Source organism: Penicillium odoratum (assembly GCF_028828045.1).
Source record: "Penicillium odoratum strain IBT 22623 chromosome Unknown utg000005l_segment0_segment0, whole genome shotgun sequence".
Classification (NCBI taxonomy): domain Eukaryota; kingdom Fungi; phylum Ascomycota; class Eurotiomycetes; order Eurotiales; family Aspergillaceae; genus Penicillium; species Penicillium odoratum.
In genome coordinates this window covers 385,110-410,497 of record NW_026643147.1, presented here as the reverse complement: position 1 = coordinate 410,497, position 25,388 = coordinate 385,110, and the positions used below count along the sequence as shown (strand labels likewise).

Genomic DNA, 25,388 nt, shown 5'->3' with positions numbered 1-25,388 from the left:
AGAAACGTCCCCGGGAAGGCTCGAACTTCCAACCTCCTGATTAACAGTCAGACGCGCTAGCCAATTGCGCCACGGAGACTTGTTCATGTAAAGATGTCAGTAGTACTGCTATATGTACTAAAAATAGTTTTTTCGACTTTCTAAGGTTCTCGTGGATCGATCAAATCGTTTATTTTTAAACTTCCTTTTAACTTTGATCTGATATGATCTTTATCCATTCTTCAAGCATTACATCTCTATAACCTTCCCCACTCCCTGACTATCAGAAAACCTCAATTGCTTACGAGATTTATTGCTTATACGGACTAAGCATTATAAGATCAGCGAACGCATGCCAAGACTCGCTAACCCCTCGTTCGGCCCGTGGAACATTGAAACATACCCCTGGGGATATCTCCGAATATGTTCGGGGGTAAGGGTAGGCCGGGGGAATGACCAGAACGGGCTACTAAGGCTTTATTATACTTCACGCATCTCCATGATCAGCACTCAAATTTTCGACAGAAAATAGCGTTGATTTGAAATGCAAGGGCGTTGGGATCAGCTCATCGCGTCCGTGGTTCGATCGAGGGCACGTACCTACAGCCCAATCCGAATTATTGGCAACACGGGTCAAGGGTGGGTTTGCGTGGCATCCACGAGGCTTCTAACCAAGCTATTGTTCGAAGGTGGCGTAACGTGCGGACAAAGTACATGCAGGAACTCCTTGTCTTCTTCCCATTCGGGAATCCTGGTGGATCCGGGCTTTTTTGGGCTTTTTAGGAGGCGGAATCAATACGAATAAAATCTCCACTTGGTTGGATTAAGACAAGTGCCTACAGTACTCCGTACACGCTCTGGCAAAGAATGATTTCCACAACTCGAATTGCGTGGTTGATTGACACAGCTATACTAGCGAACCTCCGAACGCTTTGCCATATTTCGGCAGTTCTGTGGATCGAGGTCGGCTGGGAAACAGCACCAACCAAACATGATTTGGAGCCTCACCCCCCTCCCCCTCCAGCGGCCCGAACTGAGTATACTCACAATTTCCTAAACCGACTATGATAGCCGATCTGGAGGTCGTGAACCATGGATTAACTTCTGCAGCCCCCCTATTGATTGACAATCACGGGTAAGCTTTTGCTCTAGTTCTCACGGGATGAAAATCATCACTGCACTGTGGAGCATCGGATGCGGTGCAGGCCGGCCTGGAGAACCGTGCTTTCGGACTTTTCGATTCCTTTATTAGTATAGAAGCTCAGGCCCTCCTGCAAGTTTCGAGACCCATTCCAGAGTGCCCAGAGCTCTGAATCATGGTTCTACTCACCCACGTTCTGCGTTCGTTATACGCCGATGGCGAGGGTTCCCTCGCCCGCCGCTGGCAATTCCAAGATGAAGAACCGCTCAAGGGTAGCGACCGGTCGCTCTTTATCGCTATGGGAACCATTGCCATCTGCTCATTATGTTCTACCCTGGGCCTCTTGTCGTTCCTTACTTATCGTTTCATTTACTGGCAGCGGTACTACAAGCACCCGCTCGCTAAGAACCAATATGTCGTTTTGATTTATAACCTGTTGCTGATCGACTTCCAACAGGCCATCGCTTTCACGATCAGTCTATACTGGGTCCACCGGGGAAGTGTTCACTTTGGTGAGGCTGCCTGTTACTTACAAGGCTGGTGGATTCAAACAGGAGATCCTGGCAGTGGTCTATTCGTCCTTTCTATCGCCTTTCACACTGGATTTGTCGTGCTACGTGGTCGTCAGCTGCCTTGGAACGTTTTCGTCGGCTGTGTGATTGCCTTATGGATCTTTATCCTTGTCCTGGGGTTCATTCCAATCGGCCTCTATGGACACAAGTCCTTCGTCATTTCCGAAGCCAATTGGGTACGCTTCTCTATAGCCGTGGCGATGTGATTATAACTGACAGCTATATTTAGTGCTGGATCAGCCCTGAACACGAAAATGAGCGCCTCTGGGGTCACTACTTCTGGATTTTCCTCTCCGAATTCGGCACCATCGTCCTATATGCGGTCATGTTCCTCTACCTCCGCCGCCGGATGGCACAAGCAAAGATGCTCCGCCGAGGCCAGCAAGAGTCCCTCAAACGATTGAACCGTGTCGTCGTGTACATGGTTATCTACCCCCTCGTCTACCTGTGTATGTCGCTACCACTCGCAGCCGGTCGCATGGCCAGTGCCCGGGGTGACACGCCCAGCAAGACCTTCTTTGGTGTCGCCGGCTGCCTGATGGCTTTGTCCGGTTTCATGGATGTTGCTGTGTACACTCTGACCCGTCGCCACCTGCTCATCGACACGGAGCACAGCACCACCGACCACAACTACGACAACAACAACACCGACTCCCAATGGCAAACGAATATCACCACCACCGCTGGCGGCCGGTCGCGCAAGGGCTTGAAGAAGGGATCAAGGTTCGGTTCCAAATTCCGCCGCAGCAACGCTGCCGAAAAAGAAAGCCAAAGTCCATTCGAGGGCGGCTCTACCGATGATATCGTCGCGAAGAATGACATGGAGATGTCCAACTTCGGTGGTGTATACCAGGAAACCACCATCGAGATTTCTCATGAGCCCGTCTCCGAGATTGAAGCAGAGGAGCGAAGCGCGCGTCACAGCGGCTAAGACTGGACATGCGACCTTGGATGCGACATGATTCATTGCCTAACCGGCGTTACTGTATACCCTTTTCTACTTCTGCCACGTGCACACACTCCTTTAATATCAATGAACCACATTATAATGTTCTCAGTCTACTTCCTAATCCAGCTGGAGTCCTTCAATTTCTGCAATCAGCCACAGGGTGGGGAACTTGGAAAGAGACCGACTATATGTTTACACACTTTGACCAGGAACCACAACAAACTGCCCCTGCAACCATCTGGAAATTTGCTAGTTCGACCTACAACCCTGTATCCAAGTTGAACCTAAATGAACACACCCACCGAAGCCCCATCGCCACCGCGATCCCATCGATTTGAATTTTCCCCCTCCTAGTGGATCCCCGTGAATCCCCGTGAAGCAATCAATGGTCTTAGCTTAGCTCCAAGAGTGGAGACCCTTCTATACTGCGGACACGTTGTCAGGCGTGTAGATCCTCATCTCGCGGATGCACGGGATCCACATTTCCAATCCTGGAAATTGCTTGTTGCGCTAATGGGGAAGAGATTTTTGGTTCGGATTACGAACCAATGGGGACTCCTTTTTATTATCGAAGCGGAGATAACTGAAGAATGTTGGATTTCAATAGTTTATGGACATAACTCTATCGAGGAAGCAAGGCAAATCTGGACCGTAGAACTTTAGAAAAATGAGATTCATGTGAGATTCTGCACAGATGGAGAATGCATGGACAAACTATTTCAATGAGACCCATGGAGCTTAGATCAACGGACTTCTCCGTACTTCTAATCCGAAACTTACTCGGATTTTACCCCCTAAATTGATCGCGGGATTACGGATCACCTTTTGCCCCTCCGGCCTTTGTACTCCGTACCCCGTAGAGAGATGGCTAAACATCGGATTAATTAATTGATATATAAACAATATGCCAAATGGAAAAAGGGATAATAAGTCAATCTAACTGGATTACATAAGCCTTTTTTTGGCGCACTTCAACATTGGCTTTGGAAGCATATGTGAGTTGTGTTGTACTATACAGGTCCTTAGATACGCAGCCAATCGACCAATTAGATTAAATCACGCTCAATCGCCAAGTTAACAGATCAGTAAGGATCTAACACGTATGAGAACCAAATGCTTAGAGAAGACCTGGCCAGCCAGCTAAATGTTATTTTGTACCCGATTAATTTCATACATCTTTGATGGATCTTACCCAGTTGCACGTGCGTGTATATAATTTTCACATGCATCTAGGTAAGCTCGCTTGCCAGGGTAGTAAGTACATACACGTGTGCATCAGTAGGTCGGACCAGACTACCCTCCGCCCATATACTTCAAATGTTATACTATCCATAGCAGAATTTGACACACCTACGAAGCTTCGTGGTGCTTCTCATATCATATTGGCCGAATTTAAATGATGAATTTGCGTATATTCTAACTATGTAAATCAATTCAATACCCGGGTATACATCTTTCCGATAAAATGATAGTACATCGCCACCGAAACAGGGTATATCAACAAAGAAAAGGGAATCAAAGAAAGACATAAGGATGGTAACATCCTTCAGACAAAGCAAAGGCAAGTAAGAGATCACAATGATAGACACGAAGGATTGGATCAAAAGTAGGTCAAGAAAGTAGTCAAGCAAGCGAAGGAACCAATTCGTTCATAATAGTTGGGGCTGGCCATGGCAAGCCTAGAGCTCTTCTCTGGCGGTCTTGAATTCTTCCCTACCAGGCATCTCTGGTCGATGGCTGCTTGAGTCAAGACCGGCTTTCTCGGTCGACAAGGTATCTCCATTTGTAAGATGTGGACGAAGAGATGTAGTATCGGTTGACGCTCGAGCACTGTCACCGCCATTGAGCGCCCCAATTACACCCCTCGCTGAGAGTACAGCGCGCGTGCTGACAGCATCGTGAGCGACACTGCCACTGACTGCATCGCCACCAACGGTGCTGCTGTCATCGCCCGCATATTCGCTCCGGTCAGCCATAGAGCCTCCGGCAGATAGAGGTCGGCCTCGAGAATAGGGGAGAGATAAATCGGAGGTCATGGGGAGGGTTCCCGCTGCATGGAACAGGGCCCTTGTACTCGCGTTCTCTTCAGTGAACTTTTGGTTGTCCATATCCGGGAGTACTAGAATCGGACCGCCATTTTTCTCCGATATGGGCTGTCTGCCCGCGTCGGCATCTGTAGAGGTACCTCTATTGTTTGGTTTTTGTTCACTCATAGTATTCAAAGACATTGCGGCAGCACTCCCGGACATGGAATTCGTGGCGACGGATTTCCGATTTTCGGGATCTGGTCGAGGATTCTTTGCAGGTTGACTGGACCACTGACCTGCCTGTCCGATGTCTACACTTGCACGAGTTGAAGGATGACCGGATTTCGTTGCGTCATTTTCTCGCTCCATGGTACGTTCGTCATGTTTGCTGCCCCAACCACTCCAGAGCATCATGCCGTAGTTCTTCTTGGCATCACGCTTGGGTAGTACACCTGGGGCAGCGCGACGGGCTGCCAAGGAGCTTGGGGATGGGAATTCACCATCAAAATCCTCGAAACCGTGAGACATCTCCTTGATGCGTCGACCCTGGACTTTAAGCTTCTCTTTGGAGAACTTCACATCCCATTCGCGCTTTGCATTCAGCCATTTGCGAATGAGAACAGGGTTGATCGCACCAACCTGAGATGGTGGGATGTCCAAAACAGGATACGACGATGGTGGATCGAGTGGGTAGGTTCGCCCGCGCTTGTCGACCCGCTCACGGATCATATGTTGGTAAAATGCTGGCAGCGGATCACCGGCTTTACCAATGAATGACATACCGGTACCTGTCCTTTGGTTTCCAGAATGCATACCTTGAGGACCCTCCGAGCTTTCTGTGCCACTGGATGAGACAGGAGAGAGCAGTTCTTCATCCACGATCTCAATCCCCGCATTTTGGGCGCGGGCAAGTGCCCAGGATCCAAATTGAGAAATTGCCCGAAACATATGTTTTGCAGGCCGGGTCCAACTTAGGGTAGGCGCCACGTGGCAGAGGTTATCCCATACTTGGAATTGCACATAGGTCGGCTCGTATTTGTGCAGAGTTTCCCTTTCTGGGTCATGTTCGTCAAGGTACACATCACTAGGTGGGTACGCTGTCGGATTGGCTGCCTTATGGGCAATATAGAATTGCTCATCACGAAGCATTTCACCGCCACCGCTCAGGATTTGAAGGGGTGGCAGGCCCCCAAGGGAGGGCTGAAGAACAGGAGATACTAGGGGATGGGATATCAATTGATTCGTCGCATACATCTGAATCTGATCCTTGAGTTCGACTGTTTTTCCATCCAGTACCACATGAATGTTATCAGGCTGTCCCTGCAGGGTTTTGGGATCTGCGTTCTGCTGCTGGCCTGGATAAGCAGGTCCTGAATCAGGTGCTACCTGCTCATGCACTGTGTACCCGCGGATAGCCGTTGCTCCAGACTCGGTATTTGGCGCTGGAACAGCCTCTTCAATGTCCTTGGCCGTGACAGTCTCTTTGCGGGACAGCTTTTTGATCTTAAGGAGCTCATCCGCATTCGGTGGTGGCCATGCCGTCGAAGGTTTATGTCTAAAGCCATAAGGAGGGATGTAATCACCGGGGTTATCCTCGACAATGCTTGGGAATGAGTGGGTCAGATCGACCCAGGGCGAAATGAGAATGGCGCCCGCAGGGAGAGGAATCTCTTGATCGCGCATCATCACCAGCAATGACAACACCATTCCACCACCGGCAGAATCACCGGCGAGAATGATCTCCTTTGGGTCATATGTCTGTAATAGCCATAGATAGGCTGCCATGCAGTCCTGCAAGCCACAGGGGAAGGGGAATTGGGGAGCAAGACGATAATCTGGCGCGAAAACGCGACCCTTCAACTTGCGCGCATGACGCTGCAGCATATAGCGATGCGTATCAATGCTGCCGAAGAAGTAGGCACCGCCATGCACGTACAGCATGATACGGTTACAGCGTTCTCCAGACTTCTTGGTCTCATTGTAATGGCTTCGCATCTCAATCCAATCCCCTTTGAGATCGTCTGACGGACCCCGCCATTGCCACCACTTCTGGCCGCCGACGCGTACTATACCCTTGGGGCCTAATTGCTTGCAGAGTACTTCCGCTGCCGTTGACAGATGCTCGTTGGGGATGGTGATGGTCTCCGATCTCACCCAATGCGGGCTTGGGACGGACTGGCGAGTAAAGGCTTGAATGTCCTCGACAGGGTGTTTCGAAGCATAGTAGAGAAATTGACGGATAATCTGAATGCCTTCATCGTAGGTAACATGAACAGTTGGTTTATTATGGCGCGACTTGCGATGCAGATACTATTGGAGATCGTTAGGAACGGACCATATAATATCTTGGACCAACCTTACATGAGAAATAAGAGTGTGAATAACAGTGGGAGTCAAAGCTGCCCCGAGCGCGATCGTGTGCAATGGCATTGTGTTACCATTCACAAGAAAGATGGGGAAAGATCAAGAATAAGGATAGACTTGGTAATTAAAAGTGGTCCGAGCCAAGTACAACGTCATTTCCAGGAGTTCACGGTTCAGCCACACTAAGTCAATTGTTGAATTCTATTGGTTGAAAGATTGATAAGCGGAGTGGAATGTGGATCTCAGGGGAAGAACATGCTGCATTATATAATCTATTTTATGCACGCAAGTGATGTCATTGACTACTGACTTCGGATTTACACAACTTCATCTTTGTACATATCTCCTGATTTTTCTCTGGCTCCTTTAGCCTTTGCTGATTTTTGAAAAGGTAAGACAATCAAGATATTGCTGACTACTGTCATATTCATACTTGTGCAATGTGGCTGCCCGGCCTAAAGATCTGCGACACCTCAGGAACTAAACGCTTACTCGTATGGAATAAGTTAGAACATTTGTCCCTCCATGGTGTTCGTATAATGCGATCTGTGGTGGACCTCATCGAAGACTTGTGGTGGTATATTAGCAGAAAGAAGCTATCGAACGAACTAAAATCTCTCCCGGCACTCCATGAATTCTTTGCAAACAAAAGAATCCTCGCGTGAATCAGATTAAACGATGTCAAAACACGAACTATGTTACATGCTGAACGCCGACATGAATGCAAACAGTCCACCCGTAGTGTACAAGATAAACCGTGCTACGGAAAACAAGACTTGTGAAAGTTGATAGATCACTTCCAGTCTAGACCGATCTTGTGCGCGACTTGCTCTGCAATATCCAAGAAGGCCTGGCGCCGGGCGCTCCGTTCTACCGATTCCTCCGCCACAACAGTTGGCATTCCGCGGTCGGCATCTTCGCATACCTTGGCGTCAAGAGGGATATCACCGAGGAAATCAACACCTAGACGTTTGCACTGTGCCAGAACACCACGGCTTTCACCATGAGAATGATCGCCGTCTCCGTGCGAGAAAATCCGGGTCTGGTGGCCGCAGTTGGGACAGGCGAAATAGGCCATGTTGCGGACCATACCGAGGACAGGAACTTCCATACGCTTGAACATGCCGAATCCACGGACGGCGTCGCGGAGGGCAATATCTTGTGGTGTTGTGACGATCACTGAACCGTCGATGATGATTTCTTGGTTAATTGTGAGCTGGACGTCGCCGGTACCTGGTGGGAGGTCTAAAATGAGGACGTCCAGTGGACCCCATGAGACTGAATGAAGAAGTTGGTGCATGGCTTTCGTTACCATCAGTCCTCGCCAAGAGATTGGGGTTGTGTCCATGGGCACTTCTCCTGAAGGGTCATCGGACTGGGTTTGTGGGAGGAGATATCCCATTGACATCGATTTAAGACCATAGTTCGTGAGGGGAACCAGACAGTTGTCTAAGATTGTATCAGCATGGGACTTGGTTGTGCCAGTTGTATGTAACTCACTTTCATCAAGGCGAGGCTCGCCTGAGAGGTTAAGCAAGGTCGGAATTGACGGGCCAAAGATGTCAGCATCCAGAATACCGGTTCGAATTCCTCGACGGGCAAAAGACAGGGCGAGATTGACTAAAATTTATTTAGCTTTCTCTATACCTAGGACCGTATGCTCTAAGACCTTGTGGCGTATCTTTGAATTGGAGATCATGATGTGGCATATGTAGATTGTATGGCATTAACGAGATAAGAGTCACCCACCAGCAACCGTTGACTTCCCTACGCCTCCTTTGGCTGAAGAGACAGCAACCACTTTCTTAACATCCCGAATCTTGCGTTTCTCAGGCATTCCCCGGCGACTCCGGAAAGTTGGTGGTGTACCCGACTTTGGAAGACCCTATTGCAAAGTTAGAAGTATAATTCATAAACCCGGCAACCGTTTGAGTATATAGTATCAAAAATGCATTGATAGACATGTGCACCGAGAGCAGCATATTCAGGGTTCAATACAATGTACCCACCAGAGGATTGTCATGCGAGAGAGCTCGACTAGACGTGGAGAATAGCCTTCGGATGGTGACACCACCCGCTGGTAAGGCAAACATGTTAGCAATTGGTACAAATACCAAGGACATCTTGATGTAAAGTGATGACTGAGGCACCGCAGATAATGACAGGTGATTCTGCCGGCAGATATCGACACCGCGCTGTGTAAACAGACCGCTTCGCTTTTTAGACCGGAGTTATTCCATAATAGGACAGATTCCCCGGATAACGGAAAAACAAAAAAAAAGTCGCAGCGACCTGGGATTTCTCCAAGCTACATCACACAGTATGGCTCCTAGCAAGACACGCTCACTGGCTGATCAGCTTGCTGATCTGGAGGATCCTACTCCAAAGGGTATGTCAGACAGAACATCTTTCATTTTTTTGCCAGTGTGGCGCACCGTGATCTGACCGAGTACTTAGATTTTGATCCGGAGGATCTTGAAAACGATGGCCCTTCTAGCGACGAGGATGGTGCAGGACAACCTTCAGATGTGAACGCTGGAAGAGAGCATTATGAGGCCGTTGGGTATGATTTGATCTCTTTCTCGCAGAGAATTAATGAATACTAATTAGAGGCAATAGTAAGGGAAAACTTCGGAAGCAGGACCCCGTCAGATTAGGAAAGCAATATGCTGGCGAGCGCGTCAGCAGAGATGCCCTTGAGGCCGACAGCGACGATGATCCATTTGCGGCGCATACCGACGATGAAGACGACTCCGATGCCGGCTCAGACGGCTCACTGGGACTTGACGACGACGACTCCGACGCGTCCGAACAATCTGAGAGTGGCGCCAAGCAGCAGAAGACCCTCCCAAAAACCCAGCGAAAGAATTCCATGGACAGCCAATCTGATTCCGATTTTGCAGACTCGGATTCAAACGTCGATGAAGACAGTGAGGAGGAGGATGACTCGGAGGACGACGATGATGATGTTTTCGACGAGGAGGTAGAAGATGGGATGGAGGATGAGAGCGAAGATGATGAGGTTGCGGTCGCCAAGAAAAAGCGCAATACCAAAGTCCATTCCGGATCCGGGGCTGCCTCAGATGATCGGGAAGAACTGAGGAGACTGATGGCTTCTGATCAGAAAACAATCGCTGCCACCATCTCGCAAGCCGCGAAGGCAGATGCTGCCAAGGGAAAGGCTGTCAAGGAGCAACGTACCACGTTTGACGCACTTTTGAACACACGTATCAAGTTGCAGAAAGGCTTGGGAGCAATCAACGAAATGTCTGCATTAGTTGCGGGTGAGAAAGATGCAGGAAGCGACGAACATGGTGAAGCTGATGAGGAAGCGATAAAATCTGCCGAGTCGGCCGCTCTTGCCCTCTGGTCTACTCTGGAGGAACTGCGCAATGCACTTGCCGACGCTCACTCTAAAGATGGTAGCAAAAAGCGCAAGAGACCCTCGCCTATCATCCCTACTACTAAATCTGCTTTACTTTGGGAGCGCATGGCCGATCTCGAGTCCGAGTCGCTTGCACACCGTCGCTCTACCCTGGACAAGTGGTCTTCCAAGGTCAGAGGCACCTCCACCTCACTCCCCAATGCTAGAGGCAAGCTTCTTGGCTCTGGATCTAAGCAGTCTATCACCGCTGTTCTTGATGCCCACGTTGCTACTGAAATTGGTGATCGTTCATCCAAGCGTGCCCGCCAGTCCAACGGCAGCTCGACCGAAGCTCCCGAACCCGTTTATGACGACACAGTCTTCTACCAATCTCTCCTTCGTGAACTCGTCGAGCAACGCATGTCATCCGATGCAATGACTGGTGGCCTCGACACTCAACTTCCTTCTCGCCTCCCTATCCATCCAATCACTGGCATGCGCAACGACAAAGTCAAGCGCGAAAATGTTGATACCCGCGCTTCTAAGGGTCGTAAGATGCGTTTCAATGTTCATGAGAAGCTTCAAAACTTTATGGCTCCCGAGGACCGTGGCTCATGGACTGTTCGTGCTCGAGACGAATTCTTCGCTTCCTTGCTGGGCAAGACCGCCAGTGGATTGTTAGGCGAAGGAGATGAGAGTGGTAGTGACATGGAAAGCGATGAAGACCGCGAAGAAGGTGGCTTGAAGCTGTTCCGGAACTAGATATCAGCAGTTTGTACTATATGATTTATGTACAGTTGTCTGGCATAGTCGAAGACCACGCATGTGGCATACAAAAATGAACTTGAGCCCAGTGAATTTACATCGTAAACAATACTTTATTAGAAATAAATATTCTGATTTGTATACTACCCCCTATGGCAATGTCACTTTATTTCATCCCCAAAGCCCTCTTTGATATAACCTAACCCGTGCTTTGTGCTGAAATCCGAGTGAGTATTTCCTTCATAGGCACGTAAGGCTTAAATTTCAGAAATGCATCACTCGATTTTGTCGTCGAAAGCTTGGCCTGTGAATCACGAGAGTCGCTCTGAACTACCGAAGCGTGTGGTCGGCGGATGTTATCCCATAGCTTCAGGAGACCTGGGATACTATCACGACTAGAAGCATCCGCAAGTATCACGTTGAGACCTTCAGCATCCTCAAGTGCTTGATTTGTTGCTTGCGCCTGATACGGTGCCATAGCATGAGCAGCATCGCCAATCAGCATTGTGCGGCCCTTCACGTATGTGGGAAGAGGTTTCTGATCGAGCACAGGGAAGGGTTCAATCAATTTGGTACGACTGGTTCGGAGTTGTCAGTCCAGGCGCACCCAAGGGTTGGAACTTACCACTCACCTGAAAATTTGCAAGAGCCAGTCTGGAAACCCTGCGAATTCCTCGAGCATGTCATTCACCAGGCTCTCATGACTACCAGTGCATTTGATCTGAGCTAAGACGCGAGGGCTTGTGTCTGGGACGCCACAGACAAAGTTCATGAGCTGAAGCTCGCGGCATGGATATATTACCATGTTCCGATTTCCCTTGTCGCCAGCAGCAATGATGACTACAAAGTTGCCTTCTTCGAGGGTAAGTATATCTGGCATTCTCCCGTTCGCATCTCGGAGAGTATCCATTGGCACGACAAAGCGGTACACGCAGAGCCCACACAAGGAAGGGTCTGGGTGCGAAGATGGAATAACAGCTTCACGGACTTTGGAATGAATACCGTCAGCGCCTGGGAGCAAGTTAGCCATCAATAATCATGTGTTTGAGCCCTGCGACCTACCGATGATCAGATCCACCTCGATACAGTGTCCGTCTACGAGCTTCAAAATCCCCAGTGCCGGATCAATTTCCACAATATGACTGTCATAAACTACTTGGATAGGTTCACCCTCTCCATGTATACCAGTGACTCGGCGTAAAAGTGCATCCTTCAAATCCTGTCGATGCACGAACCAAAACCCGGTCTCTCCGTCTGGGCGAAAAGCCACTCGGCCTGTGCTCATCAGCTCTTCATAGATATTATATGTCCGATATCCTAAGCCTGTGTCCCCGCGGACCTCTTGTCTCGTGATGCCTAGTTGTTCGACGATAGAGGTGCCATTTGTTTGGAGTCCGAGTGCTGCAGATGACTCCTTCCAGTCTTCGCTTCGGAGTTCGTAGACAGTCACATTAAATTGGGGCTGGTTTCGAAGAAATGCAGCAGCTGCAAGGCCAGCGATTCCACCTCCTACGATAGCAACGTTGAGCTTAGAAGGGATGTCAATCGTCATGTTGATATTAGCGGGGTCAAGCGGGGATGGCAAGTTACACATGTGTTCATATCAGGAATCAGGAATCTAATCTTAGCACATGATACGCAAATTCGCCAATCGGCATTCTTTTATCATGAAACGATAGATAGCAATTCCCTCATCCTAGCTTTCCCCTTGCGTTGAATTCGACCGAGCTCCTGCCCCTGGTATTTTGTATATGAAAAGTATCTAGTGACAAGTCTCCATCTTCACGCCATGCCGGATGCCCCAAACTGAATCCTGTCTTATAGTTGCCTAGTAACTGCTAGCATTTTATTGGTGGTTGTAATATGATCCGCTAGGCCCTGTCTACACGCCATGTCGGACCAACCTCATCCGAGTAATCCATGCGCTGATTGGCCATTAAGATAGAGGATCTATAACACATTAACATTCATATCTTAAATATTTTGATCTCAAGCATAGGTAAACTAAGAGATATTTCATCTAAGTTCCTCTGTCAGTCTCCAGTCAGTGTTTGATTTAAAGGGGTGTGGTTGTCCTGTTGTTTGTTATGGTCAACATGACGGAGATTCTAGCCCACCCTTTTTATCCCCCAGACATAAATCCTATTGGCTATGTCGCCAACACAATGAGTGTCCCCGAGCTCCTGGGAACTTTCTCCCTTGCAACGCTCAGCATTATTGGTCTTATCTCTGCCATCTTAAAATGGCAAAAGCCGATATTGTCTCGTGAGGACAAGATTCTAGTTGGATGGTTTGTCTTCAGTATGCTACTGTCCCCTATCATGAGAATTTGCGAAGCATCACTGAGCTGGGCTGATGCAATTAATCGATAGCTGGATGCATACACTTTCTTCTAGAAGGGTATTTTGTATATAACCACAGGACAATGCCTCGTATGATGGATCTTGGTGGTCAGCTATGGAAGGAATATGCCAAAGCTGATTCGCGATACATGACGATGGAGCCATTCGTGCTTTGTATGGAGTCGATAACAGCGGTACGTATACATGAATCTTGATTCTCTCTGGGTTGTTCGTTGCTAAGGGCTTGCAGTTTGCATGGGGTCCTCTTTCTTACCTAACAGCATGGTCAATTGTTGCCAAGTCCCCACATCGCCATCCGATACAGATTCTCGTTTCTATGGGCCAGCTCTATGGCGATATCCTGTATTATGCGACGAGCATGACAGAGGAATTGTATCATGGGAGGTGTTATTCTCGCCCCGAAAGCTACTACTATTGGGGATACTTTATCTTCCTGAATGCCTTTTGGATTTTTATTCCTGCCTGTAAGAACAATGAAGTCTCTGGTATCCAAAATCGCTAATTATCGATAGATTGTATCTATCAAAGCTATTTAGCAATGGTGGAATCGTTTCGACAGTCCACTGTTCGCTCCATTAAAAAGAGGATATAAGGCTTCAACGTGACTTTTGTTCGATTACACTTCATCTTGCCACTGCCGTCGCAGTAATTGAACCAATAAATCCATATTCCATCCTGTTCTCGAATGTATATCATGGAGAAGCGCCTCTGCAGCTTCTTGATCACTGCGACGTCGAAGCACCCAGCCCACTTTGGATAAGTCAATTAGAAAAACTTAGACTTGTATACAAGGGAGCTTAAAAGCAACCAGACTGTGTCGTGCAGTGAAGAGGGTATTCTCGGCCCGAGTATTGAGGATTTCTGGAGTCTCATCGTGGAAGCGAACTACCAAATTTACTAATTCACTTTTGAAACTGGGAATATCATCAACCTTTTCCATGTAGTCGCGGCCAGCTTTATTGATCTGGAAGTGCAATATCCTCATTCTTGGGCAAAGCTAATCCACAGCGAAATCTGACTTTAATGCGATCGCATTGGACTCCGGCAATCCCACAATGTTGACATGCTTTGTGAATATCGCCTACCATAACTGGTTAAACCATGTTTGACCGTCTGAGATGGAGTGCATACATTTTAGATGTCGAGCAAAAGCATTAAAAGCATTTAGCATCTCTCATCCGAAGAATCCACAAGCAGCTTACCCCGACCCCGACACCGGTGACTAGATGAATTGATCAGCAAACAATCATCCACAGTTATCCAGATGTACGATCCCGCCGCAAGTCAGATTCTTTACAGTGCAGACATATGTGAACGGAGAAAATTACTACCCAAGAACTGAGATGGAATCAAACGAGAGAAATTATGAATAGGAAAGCCATGGGATGCGGGGAAGTGGATGGGTTTGCGGGGAAGAAACCTGCCACTTTGAGCGGACTTGGGAATTCTTTCCGTAAGTTGTATGAATATTCACTATTTTCAACATTGAGACAGGAATACTTTCCTGTATCCCAATCAAGAGGTGAATATCGCAGCTCCTGACTGGATTATTTAAACCCCTTGATACGACGATGCAACTCACATTGAAGAACATATTCAACTAGACTTTCACCTTTCCTTTTATTATCCAAATTACACAAACCATGGGAATCCCAAAGCTACAAGTTGGTATGGCGGGACTTGGCCGAGTTAGCAAGTTCCACGCTACGAACTTCCTCCAGCGCCCCTGCGCCGAACTCGTCGCCGCTTTTTCTCCCGACCCCACTGAGATTGCCTGGGGAAGAGTGAATCTGGAGCCTCACAGGGTCACTCTGTACGATAATTACAATGAAATGCTCAAGCATCCTGGTCTTCAAGCTGTGGCCATAGGCACCGCTACTTCGGTCCATGCCGATCAAGTCATCAAAGCCATCGATGTTGAGTTGCACGTTTTGTGCGAGAAGCCTCTATCAATTCACATCGACCTGGTAGGTATTTATCTATTAGACCATTGTTCATTTGACTAACGCTGAAGTAGTGCAAAGCTGCAGTGAACGCCGCCAAGAAGAAGTCTCACCTGAAAATGATGCGCGGCTTCTCTCGGCGTTTCGACGATTCATACCGCGAGGCATACCGCAAGGTCGAACAGGGACTCATCGGAAGACCTTCGATTATCCGCAGCCAGACTTGTGACACTCTGGTTCTTCGGAGATGACATGATCCCCAAAAGTATATCTGCAATGGACTTACAGCCGTTCAAACAGAGCTGAAGAAGCAGAAGGATTGCGATAATTCTCTTGGTATTGTCGAGTTCCAGAATGGCAAGATCGCTAAATACTACTGCTCGAGGATGATGGCTCATGGACAAGAGGATACCACGGAGATTATTGGTACGGAGGGAAAGTTGGCTGTTAATAATAACCCCAGCGCAGTCACGTCAATTACTACCATGGTGGTGGTATCACTCGTGAGGTCCCTTCTAACTTCAGGGATCGTTTTGGTCCTGCCTTTGTGCAAAAGGCAAACGATGTCACTGCTGCATGCCTGGACAATACTCCGCTTCCTATGAAGTTAAGCAATGCTGTCAAGGCGGTTGGGATTGGTGCTTATCTTCAGGAGGCGCTGGTCACTGGAAAGCAGATTCACTTTGATGAGATTGGTCGTCGAATTGAGAAAGCTCAGCTATAAAGGAAGATATCCCTTACTGCTTACACTTGGATAAATGCAATGATATCAATACTCAAGAGACAAACGTGAAATATGACAGATACGCTCTAGATTCGTTAATGCCGTGCACTGGCCGTTTGGAGTCTGCTGTAGACCACAGGTATCATGTGGCCAATATTGGTGAATTGCATAAATGAAGGTCGCCGCTCTTGCTAATGATTTACTGTATTGTATTGTACTCAGACATCCACAGATATAGTCCTAAACCCATATTCAATTATGTATAGAGTACTTATTGGCAAGAAAGGGAATACTTAAATAAGTACTAGTAGAGGAGTAATTATCATTTGTTGAATGAGGATCTGGTTTAGGCCTAGCGCGCCCTCTCTACTGCTTCCCTTTCTTCCTTTCCTCCAGCTTTGATTTCAGTCTGCCCCTCTTTTACTTAGTACATAGGATAATAGGTAGGATACTAAGGAGGAGATTGCGAAGGATACTAAGTAAGAGACTAGATAGGAGACTAGGTAGGAGACTGTCTTGGTCCTCCGTACGGAGGCTTACGTTGCAAGCCCCGCAAACGCTATTTGATCGTCGCAAGCTTGGCTAGACTTGGGGTTGGTGAAACGAGACCCACCTCACTTGTTTTCTTGATGATCGTGCATGGCGATCAGCTCCGCCATGATGAGGTGATGGTGTGGGGGAATTTACCCATTCCCCGACCTGTGATCGGCCTTGAAGCTCAAGGGGGCATTCTTCCCTTCGAACTCCTGAACCCCTCATTAATCCCCATCACTCTAACTTCTCACTTTGATTTGTAATTCCCTTTGCTGTTTTTGCGTTCTTTCTCTTTGGGAGTTTCCGTCGAAGCGCCCGTATGGTCGAACACACTGAGCTTTAAGCGGTCAACTCGACAACATGCGATTCGAGCTCCCGAGATTACTAGGACTGGGTTTCCTCTGCACATCGATTTGCGGGGGTTCCGGTGGAAGAGAGCAAAGCAAGATCACTCATCACCCAGTCTTGCCACCGTCTTATCCACTCGCGGTTCGCAATCCTTACTTGTCAACATGGATGCCTGGTGATCGTGTGCACCGACTGCCTTATGCCGATTCTCAGTTCTGGGCGGGTCAGGAGCTTGGATGGTCTGTTATTGTGCGCGTAGATGGCCAAGCGTATGGTTTGATGGGTGTTCCTGACTTGGAGGCCAGTCGTATTCGCCCGGCAAAGGTGCGCCATACGGAGTTCACTGCTACCCACTCAATCTTCGAGCTCACGGCAGGACCTGTGTCGTTCACTCTGGACTTCTTTTCACCTGTTTCACCCTCAAACTACCTGCGCCAGTCACTTCCTTTCAGTAAGTCATACAATGCTGGTTTCTTTTTAGATGATCTAATGGGCATACGTTAGGTTACTTGACGGTCGAAGTCACAAGGTCGCATGGTCAGGATATCCAGATTTACTCTGACATTGATGGAAAATGGACGGGTCGAGAATGTCGCTCGGGAAGAGACTTTGAAGAGCACGATGATCTCGCTATTCACTCGCTTTCGGTGGAAGGTGCTGCGACCTATGACGAGGGGAATGATATGGCGCTTTGGGGTCAGGTTATTCTGGCATCTCGCCCAGGAAATGTGAGCTCGCTCTCTGCGCTCGCAGGAGAGCCTAAGGCTGTGCGAGGACATTTTACGAAGCATGGAGATCTATCTACGGGAGACACAACCTGGTCCCATGGAAGCGTTATAGCTCTGGCACACGACTTGGGTACTGTCATTGGTGAGGCTTCCGTCAACTTTGCTGTGGGCTACGAGAGAAAAGAGGCCATCAACTACTTGGGAGTAGCATACACTGGGTACTACCGGGCGGAGTATCCCACAACCCACGAGGCCCTTTCCTTTTTTTTCAATGATTACGAGGATGCCTATTGGGAGTCCTTAGAGTTTGATCGCGAATTAAATACCTTTGCGACCGCTGCAGCCGGCCCAAAGTACGCGGACATTGTCGCTCTGTCGACTCGACAGGCATTCGGAGGAATCGATTTAACAATCCCCAATGACTCTCTTGACACTGACCAAGTACTGGCATTTATTAAGGAGCTCTCCAGCGATGGAAATATAAACACCATCGATATCATCATGCCAGCATTCCCCATATACTGGGTCCTTGACCCGGATTGGATCCGATTGTTGCTTGAGCCAGTAATGAAATATCTTGATGCGGGCCGCTGGCATCTTCCATACGCCATCCATGACCTGGGCACTCACTATCCTCATGCTATTGGTCATGATGATCAGAAAGCGGAGGAAATGCCGATTGAGGAGTGTGGGAATCTACTCATTCTAGCCCTCGCCTACACGCAGGCCACGGGTGATACGGACTGGTCTGATCAATACACTGGCATTTTTCAGCAATACGCCGATTATTTGATCGATAACACAATCAACATGGCTAATCAATTATCTTCTAACGATGCCGCTGGGCCCCTGCCCAATGAAACGAACCTGGCCATCAAGGCAACTGTGGGGATCAAGGCATTTGGTAAACTGAGTGGTATAGACTACTACTCCCGAATCGGTGATGAATATGCCGATCTATTCTTCACTCAGGGTCTAGGCACAGATGAGGAGCAGACCCACTTTGTGCTCGAATATCCCGATTTCCCAGACTCATGGAAGACACCGTACAACATTCTCCCAGACATGTTACTTGGACTAGAAACCTTCCCTCGTGCTGCATATGAAATGAGCAACGAATTCTTCTCCACCTCAGTCCGCGGAGAATACGGCGTCCCACTCGACAACCGGCAGGACTGGGCAAAGTCAGACTGGAACATGTGGTTGGCTGGTACATTCAATGAAGATACACGAGATGAGTTTGTAGATGACCTATGGGCCTTCATGACAAATGGCAAGCATAACTGGCCATTCTCTGACCGTTACGTGGCAACATCTGCGCATGGAAATGAGGCTGGGGTTCCAATCCTGTGTCGAGCACGACCGACTGTTGGTGGACACTTTGCGATCTTGGCTTTGAACGGTCCGGCTTCGATGCAGTCTCTGTCAGTTACTCATAAGTCGAGTAAAAAGATGAGTATGGTGCAGGTGGTTAAGGACCATGGCGTCGAGCTTGTGCTTCAGGCCGAAATGGATTGAAGATTGCAGCTATGATGGTTTCTAGTACATACTTTCTACAATAACACCAAACTGACCAAGCTCCCGCTTGCTGGCCAGAACCTAGTTAGGTATCATTTGAAAATGAATACAATCGGGGTCTCAAAAGATTCGTTGGATTCTGCGTTAGTACAAATCGAATTTTCGTTCTTTGGGCAATATGCCATCACGAAACAAATCAGAAACTTGAAAAACAGGATACTCAAGATAATCTCTCAATTCCCTAGCTACTGTATATGAAATCCAAAATCAAACTCCCTGTAATTCAAGTAAATGGTTATAACTTATACTTGAGATCCCAAAAGGGAGAAATGTTGTGAGTCGCCAGGGGTGGCTTACCTAATCTCCCATGTCACGCCTGTTGCTTCATGCGCAAGTGAATCTGATCTGCTTTTTGTCCTTCGACTGAATCCATCTTTGTGTCTTTTTCTTACTTCCCCTCCCTCCTTTCCATCTCACCCTATCCTCTACTTAATCCCCCCTCTTCATTCCCCCTTCCACTCATGGCTTCTGTAAGTTACTGGCCCCTCAAATCCATCTCCCCTCTCCGGCCGCGGACTTGTCAGTCCAGCTTCCGATCCAGAGCTTGCAACCCCATGACCCAATTTCGGATATATTTGACTGACGTCGCGTTCTATCTAGCCCCGCCCTCACAACTTCGGTCCCCAAGGCTATCCCCTCGCGAACGGTGCGCCCCAGGCGGGCCCGCCACCTGGAGCGACGCCGCTCCTACCTAACAATGGACGAGTGATTCAGAACGGGCCCACCCGGATTCTTTGCATTGCTGATGTCCGAGGTACGCATAAATGAAGTTACATGACCCTGAATGTGAGGCTAATTGGGCTCGGTGATATAGGAAACTTGAAGTCTCTGAATGACCTGGCCAGACAGGCCCGCGCCGACCACATCATCCACACTGGCGACTTTGGTTTTTATGACGACACTTCATTGGAGCGGATTGCAGACAAGTAAGTGTAACATCAGATGTTATAGTGAGGCGTTTTTTGCTGCCCGACGCGAGAACAACACTTGCGTCAACCGACCACCGAAATTGTAATCTGGACTCAGCTAACCTCGTGGCTCACTTGCAGAACTCTCAAGCATGTCGCTCAATATTCCCCCCTCTCTTACCTGAAGGCGTGAAGCGAGCTATCGCACAAGTTCCTCCCCAACAGTCTATTAAGCAGCGTTTCACCCCGGATCAGTTGCCCCTCTCCGAATTGTCGATGCTGCTTGACAAGCGCATCACTCTTGACGTCCCGGTCTACACAGTCTGGGGTGCCTGTGAGGATGTTCGTGTGTTGGAGAAGTTCCGATCGGGAGAATACAAAGTTGATAAGCTGCACATTATTGACGAGGCCAACTCGAGACTGCTAGACATTGGCGGTGTGAAGCTCCGTTTGCTGGGTCTTGGTGGTGCGGTGGTCATGCATAAGCTTTTTGATAACGGCGAGGGCAAGACAACTATTGCTGGTGGCCAAGGCACTATGTGGACTACACTGCTGCAGATGGGTGAACTGATCGACACCGCCAACCGCGTCTACGACCCATCCGAGACCCGTATCTTTGTCACCCATGCCTCGCCCGCTCGCGAGGGCATGTTGAACCAACTTTCTGTTACCCTAAAGGCCGACTTTTCGATTTCTGCTGGTCTTCACTTCCGCTATGGATCATCCTACAACGAGTTCTCGGTCAACCCCTCGCTGGATCACTATCGTGGCAAACTCGCTGCTTCCAAGGCGTCTTTCAACGATGTCTGGGAGACTGTCCGTGGTGAGGTCGAGGCTGCAATCTCTTCCAATGATGCTCAGAAGACTTTGCTTGACAATGCTCTGAATGTCGTCACCAAGATGCCCTCCGTTGCTAGCGGTGGTAACCCATTCGGCGGCCCCGTTGCCGCCGGCACTGGTGGAGGTCAGGTGGACGAAAGCGCCTTCAAGAACATGTGGAATTTCAATCTTGCAGATGCCGCATTCGGTTACTTGGTTTTGGAGATTGAAGCAGGACGGATCGCGACTGAGATGCGGGCCCAGGGATTCAACTTCGCCCACCGCAGTGGCAAGCCTGCTGTTGGTGGTGCTCCCCAGACTGTCGCCGCGGCTTTGCCCGTGACCACTGCTTCTCCTGCCCCTACTGGAGCTGGCCGCCCCGTTGTTACTCCCCAGTTTGGCCAGGCTCCCCCCGCTCGTGCTCCTGCTCCTGGTCAGCAGCAAGCCCAGCCCAAGGGTCAGTCTGCTCGCGCATCTCCCGCTCCGGTCGTTCCCAAGGTTTCGACCCCACAGCAGTCGGCTGCAGCTTCGGCCAAACCTGCTGGCGAGGATAAGGCTGCCGCCGACACCAACGGTGGAACCCATACCGATACCGACTCCCCCACTACTCACAGTGAGAAGACAGGCCTCTTCGTGAAAGGTGTCGAAAGCGAGCAGGCTGTCCGGGAGCAACTGACCGCGGAAGAGATTTCCAAGGTCGCGGATTTCGAGAAGATTGGAGGCAGGAACTATGCTGTAATCTTCCGTACACACCTTGATGCCAAGTCTGTATTGGACCGCTACAAAGATCAGCCTCGAGCCAAGAATCCCTTCTCGTGGTACAACCCACACCCCAGCCGTGTCAGCCATGGCGCCGGCGGATGGGGCCCCTCCCGCAACAGTGCCACTGCAAGTGACAGTGATAACCAAGGAAGTGTAGGAGGCCGTGGCCGTGGCGGTCGTGGCGGTCGTGGTGGTGGTGGTGGCCGCGGCGGCCGTGGTGGGCGAGGTTCCTACAAGGACTCTAATCCTACCGGAACCCACTCCAGTGACAAGCCCAAGTCTAAGCCCGCTGCCTCCGGCGATGCTTGATTGATGAGATGCTTGTTTCCTGCCGCCTTTATCTAAGCCTTTTCATTGAGCTGATAGAGGTGTTTCCTCCAGTTTTCATGTTGATTCCCTGCCGACTTCTTTTCGCATTTTAACTCTTCGTGCCTTTTTTCTCATTTTCTCATGGAACATTTTTAAATTCCCCTATCTATGTTTACCAGTTTCTGCCTGAGCGAGATATTATTAACCTCGCGATCTTTCCAGATGCCTTATTCTTCCTTCCACCATGTCGAGTTAAGAAAGTGCACTTTCTGGATGAAGAATCGCAGTTTTTAGGCAGGCCTCTGAGAGACTGGAAGATGCAAGCAAAAAGAACGCTAAAACCCCAAAAATCTGAAAAATAACTCCATAACCCCCTTTCTCCCTTTCATGCCCGCTTTTCCTCTTTTTCTTTGTACTCTAGTTCTTCCTCGAAGAGACCAACATCGATACCCTTTACAGCTTCAATTCTTGCTCGTGTGTGGAAAGTTACACGGTCAAGTTCTCAATCGTCAATGATCCTTATGATTTGTAGAAGAGGTACGTACTAGGCTCTAAAGTAGGAGCATGACACCTTGAAGCCCTGGAGTAGAAATACATGCGGCCTGTGATAAGTGATAAGTGCCTTGCTATAGGTAAGGTTTTCAACTAGAACCTGGAGCTTTCTTGCTTTGAAAGGCAGTAATGAGACTGGAATTGTGTACAAGTAGATATCAAAAGGTAAAATTAAAGAGCGCAAGCCATCCCAAATCAATTCTGTGGATTGAGTCACAAATTTCAATTATAAACCTCCCGTAACTCGATGATCACCAGGTGTGGTGAAATCGGAAATCAAGAAAGGACTGGAAGGCACGATTGCCATGAACCAGAGATTTAAATCATTTAGGAAAAGGAAAATAATAAACTCCAAAGGGGAGGCAAATAGGCCGCCAGACATGAATTTGAATTTCCACGCAGTAAGTGCAGGTTCGCCAGTATTTCCTCTTTGGTTTTCACCTGGCCGTGTTCATGACGCCGTATGGTTTTCAAAGGACATTTCGATGGTGGGTATGAGTAGTAATAACGTGGTACAGTTTGAGCATGAGTCGTGAATGTAATTGTTCGGGCAATGACCGTGATAAATTTGGGCCCGTTGTGGGACTACTTCGTGCGGCCCATGATGTCATCAACATCCCTCTGATTCACGACCACACCACCCTCGGAACAGCGAGCCTTGTTACGGAGCTCAGTGCAGAGGTTGTCAACATCAATTTCACCATTGCGGAACTTCTCCATAGATTGAAGGCGATCCCTGGAAGGAGAAAGTCAGTGGACTGCACCATTTGGGCCATATTAATAATGGAAAACACATACCAAATCTTTGTGCATGACAGCATCTGTGTCTTGTCCTCGCCCGGAACCACCTCTTCCTCCAGCTTGCGGTCGATCTGAGAAATCAAATCCTTCTTAGGAGGCTGAGTGGCCACCTCTGTGAGATTATGCGACGGACTGCCGAGGTCTGGCAAGGGGAAGGCATCATCGAAGAAAGTACCAAAGTCTTGAGAGAGCACTGCATCCTGCGGCTCCCGCCAGTCTCCAAAGAGCGTTGGGTCGAACTGACCGCCATTCTGGTGAGCCAGCCAGTCGAGACCGAAAGTCTCGTCAATGGCGGGTTGCTGAATGTTAGACAAACTGCTTGATTTGTTCTGTTGTTCCCGTACAGCTGGGATGGGGTTATTTATGTTGCCGCAGGCCATGCCAAGTTTGGCACAGAAAGATTCCTCACCATTAATGGGGTTATGAACACTACAGCCAGACTCATTGTTCTTTGTGTCCGGCGGAGAGTTCGAACTCGGTTCTGGTGAGGTTCCGCTCGATGAGAGCATCTGGCTGTGATGCGAATCGGATGACGATGACGGAGAGTCTGATGATGACTTATCGTGGGTTGTTGTGGTTGATGATTTGATGGTATAGGGACCCTTAGTAGAAGCATTACTGTTGGGAGTTCCCTTGGAAGTATTTGCCTGGGAGCCCGCAGTCGCTGTGGGGGTGCTGGAGTTCGAATTGGGCGACGCAATGGGGGCGCCAATTAGACCATGGAGATTCTCCCGACTCAAAACACCGGGCACACGAGTCTGCATGTCTTTAGGCTTGGACAAGTCATTTTTCTTCTGTCCATTGAAAAGATGCGAGCCGGGCAAATCACCAAACTTCGGGAAGTCAAACAAGAATTCGTTATTCTGCAGACCATAGGCGCCCTGCGAGTGTGCATTAGGAATAGCGCTCATGGCAGACAGACCGTTTCCGCTGGTCATCCATGAGAGTCTCTTGCGATATTCGCGAAGCTCTGTCTGCAATCTCTCGACTTGGGCACGCAGGACGCCATTTTCCTTGTTGGCCGAGTCAGAGGACTTCTGCAAATCCTCCATCTTGATCTCCAAGTCCTTCAAGTGCTTTTCCTTGCGTTCACGGAATGCCCGCTGGGCAGCGCGATTTTGAGCCTTGCGTTTCTACTACAAGTTAGTCACCGTGATCGTCCAGCTTCCCCGGTAGAAAGATTGCCTACAGTGGTTGGTTCAGAGGTTAGTGGCTTGCGACCTGGCTTCTTCGCCTCACTCTCTCGGCGCTTCTTTCCCGTTTCCTCGCCGTCCACCTCTGACTTGCCATCCATTGACTTGCGCTTGCCTCCCGATTCATGATCGTGGGACGGGGGATCTCCAGGCAGATCCCCGATCAGATTGGCCGAACCAGGGAAATCGAAATCTACCTCTGGTGTGAAATCGAGGAATGGACTCTCATCATCACCGTAGCCGAAAGCGTTGAAATGGGACTGTGGATTTTCAAAGTTCCCGGAGGGAGGACCACTCATGCCATTCGAAGAAGCCTGATCGGGGCTGTGCTCAGGGTTTTGGTGCGGGGTGTGGCTGGATTGTTTGTTGGATGGCGTGTTGGACGAAAGAGCAGCCATAAGAAGGTCTTGCTGGTCAGGGGAGAGATTGTAGAGCCCTTGCGGGTACATGCGGTCAAAATCACCCATGGTGGCGTTGCAAGGTGGGGGTCTGATGAATAGATAGAGGTTGCTCGAAGATGCGAGACTATATCAACTGGGCCTCTCGCCCGTAAATGATCGAATAGGAGGGTAGTTTCGGGGAGATCAGAAAAACTACCGATCACCCACTAGATTGAATAAATGTAGCCTGATGTCTCAGGAGGCGGGGGTGGGAACGCGGAATAT

At 49.0% G+C, this 25,388-nt stretch overlaps 10 protein-coding genes across 10 annotated transcripts; 6 read left to right on the top strand and 4 right to left on the bottom strand.

Moving 5' to 3' along the window:
• Positions 1-1,295: 1,295 nt before the first annotated feature.
• On the top strand, positions 1,296-2,623 carry gprD (the record flags this gene model as incomplete). Its single annotated transcript, XM_057139614.1, has 2 exons — positions 1,296-1,868; positions 1,922-2,623. The coding sequence occupies 2 exons, from the start codon at positions 1,296-1,298 to the stop codon at positions 2,621-2,623; spliced, it is 1,275 nt and encodes a 424-aa protein (XP_056993620.1).
• A 1,697-nt stretch (positions 2,624-4,320) lies between these two features.
• Positions 4,321-7,098, bottom strand: N7520_005679 (uncharacterized protein; the record flags this gene model as incomplete). Its single annotated transcript, XM_057139613.1, has 2 exons — positions 4,321-6,978; positions 7,030-7,098. 2 exons carry the CDS (start codon positions 7,096-7,098, stop codon positions 4,321-4,323), a joined length of 2,727 nt encoding a protein of 908 aa, XP_056993619.1.
• A 727-nt stretch (positions 7,099-7,825) lies between these two features.
• Positions 7,826-9,155, bottom strand: N7520_005678 (Mrp/NBP35 family ATP-binding protein; the record flags this gene model as incomplete). The annotated part of the gene is made up of 3 exons (XM_057139612.1): positions 7,826-8,652; positions 8,782-8,917; positions 9,042-9,155. 3 exons carry the CDS (start codon positions 9,153-9,155, stop codon positions 7,826-7,828), a joined length of 1,077 nt encoding a protein of 358 aa, XP_056993618.1.
• Positions 9,156-9,354: 199 nt separating this feature from the next.
• N7520_005677 (AATF family protein) lies at positions 9,355-11,158 on the top strand (the record flags this gene model as incomplete). Its single annotated transcript, XM_057139611.1, has 3 exons — positions 9,355-9,421; positions 9,490-9,595; positions 9,652-11,158. The coding sequence occupies 3 exons, from the start codon at positions 9,355-9,357 to the stop codon at positions 11,156-11,158; spliced, it is 1,680 nt and encodes a 559-aa protein (XP_056993617.1).
• Positions 11,159-11,360: 202 nt separating this feature from the next.
• Positions 11,361-12,755, bottom strand: N7520_005676 (FAD-dependent oxidoreductase; the record flags this gene model as incomplete). Its single annotated transcript, XM_057139610.1, has 3 exons — positions 11,361-11,739; positions 11,794-12,172; positions 12,224-12,755. 3 exons carry the CDS (start codon positions 12,753-12,755, stop codon positions 11,361-11,363), a joined length of 1,290 nt encoding a protein of 429 aa, XP_056993616.1.
• Positions 12,756-13,257: 502 nt separating this feature from the next.
• N7520_005675 (EXPERA domain-containing protein) lies at positions 13,258-14,026 on the top strand (the record flags this gene model as incomplete). The annotated part of the gene is made up of 3 exons (XM_057139609.1): positions 13,258-13,462; positions 13,534-13,697; positions 13,754-14,026. 3 exons carry the CDS (start codon positions 13,258-13,260, stop codon positions 14,024-14,026), a joined length of 642 nt encoding a protein of 213 aa, XP_056993615.1.
• A 1,141-nt stretch (positions 14,027-15,167) lies between these two features.
• On the top strand, positions 15,168-16,191 carry N7520_005674 (putative NAD binding Rossmann fold oxidoreductase; the record flags this gene model as incomplete). The annotated part of the gene is given in 4 exon segments (XM_057139608.1): positions 15,168-15,491; positions 15,542-15,692; positions 15,756-15,913; positions 15,931-16,191. The coding sequence occupies 4 exon segments, from the start codon at positions 15,168-15,170 to the stop codon at positions 16,189-16,191; spliced, it is 894 nt and encodes a 297-aa protein (XP_056993614.1).
• An 894-nt stretch (positions 16,192-17,085) lies between these two features.
• Positions 17,086-19,319, top strand: N7520_005673 (putative glutaminase; the record flags this gene model as incomplete). Its single annotated transcript, XM_057139607.1, has 2 exons — positions 17,086-17,524; positions 17,578-19,319. The coding sequence occupies 2 exons, from the start codon at positions 17,086-17,088 to the stop codon at positions 19,317-19,319; spliced, it is 2,181 nt and encodes a 726-aa protein (XP_056993613.1).
• Positions 19,320-19,840: 521 nt separating this feature from the next.
• N7520_005672 (uncharacterized protein) lies at positions 19,841-22,177 on the top strand (the record flags this gene model as incomplete). The annotated part of the gene is made up of 4 exons (XM_057139606.1): positions 19,841-19,849; positions 19,980-20,133; positions 20,194-20,305; positions 20,335-22,177. The coding sequence occupies 4 exons, from the start codon at positions 19,841-19,843 to the stop codon at positions 22,175-22,177; spliced, it is 2,118 nt and encodes a 705-aa protein (XP_056993612.1).
• A 1,137-nt stretch (positions 22,178-23,314) lies between these two features.
• Positions 23,315-25,190, bottom strand: yap1 (putative bZIP transcription factor AP-1/Yap1; the record flags this gene model as incomplete). The annotated part of the gene is made up of 3 exons (XM_057139605.1): positions 23,315-23,465; positions 23,528-24,663; positions 24,720-25,190. 3 exons carry the CDS (start codon positions 25,188-25,190, stop codon positions 23,315-23,317), a joined length of 1,758 nt encoding a protein of 585 aa, XP_056993611.1.
• Positions 25,191-25,388: the final 198 nt, after the last annotated feature.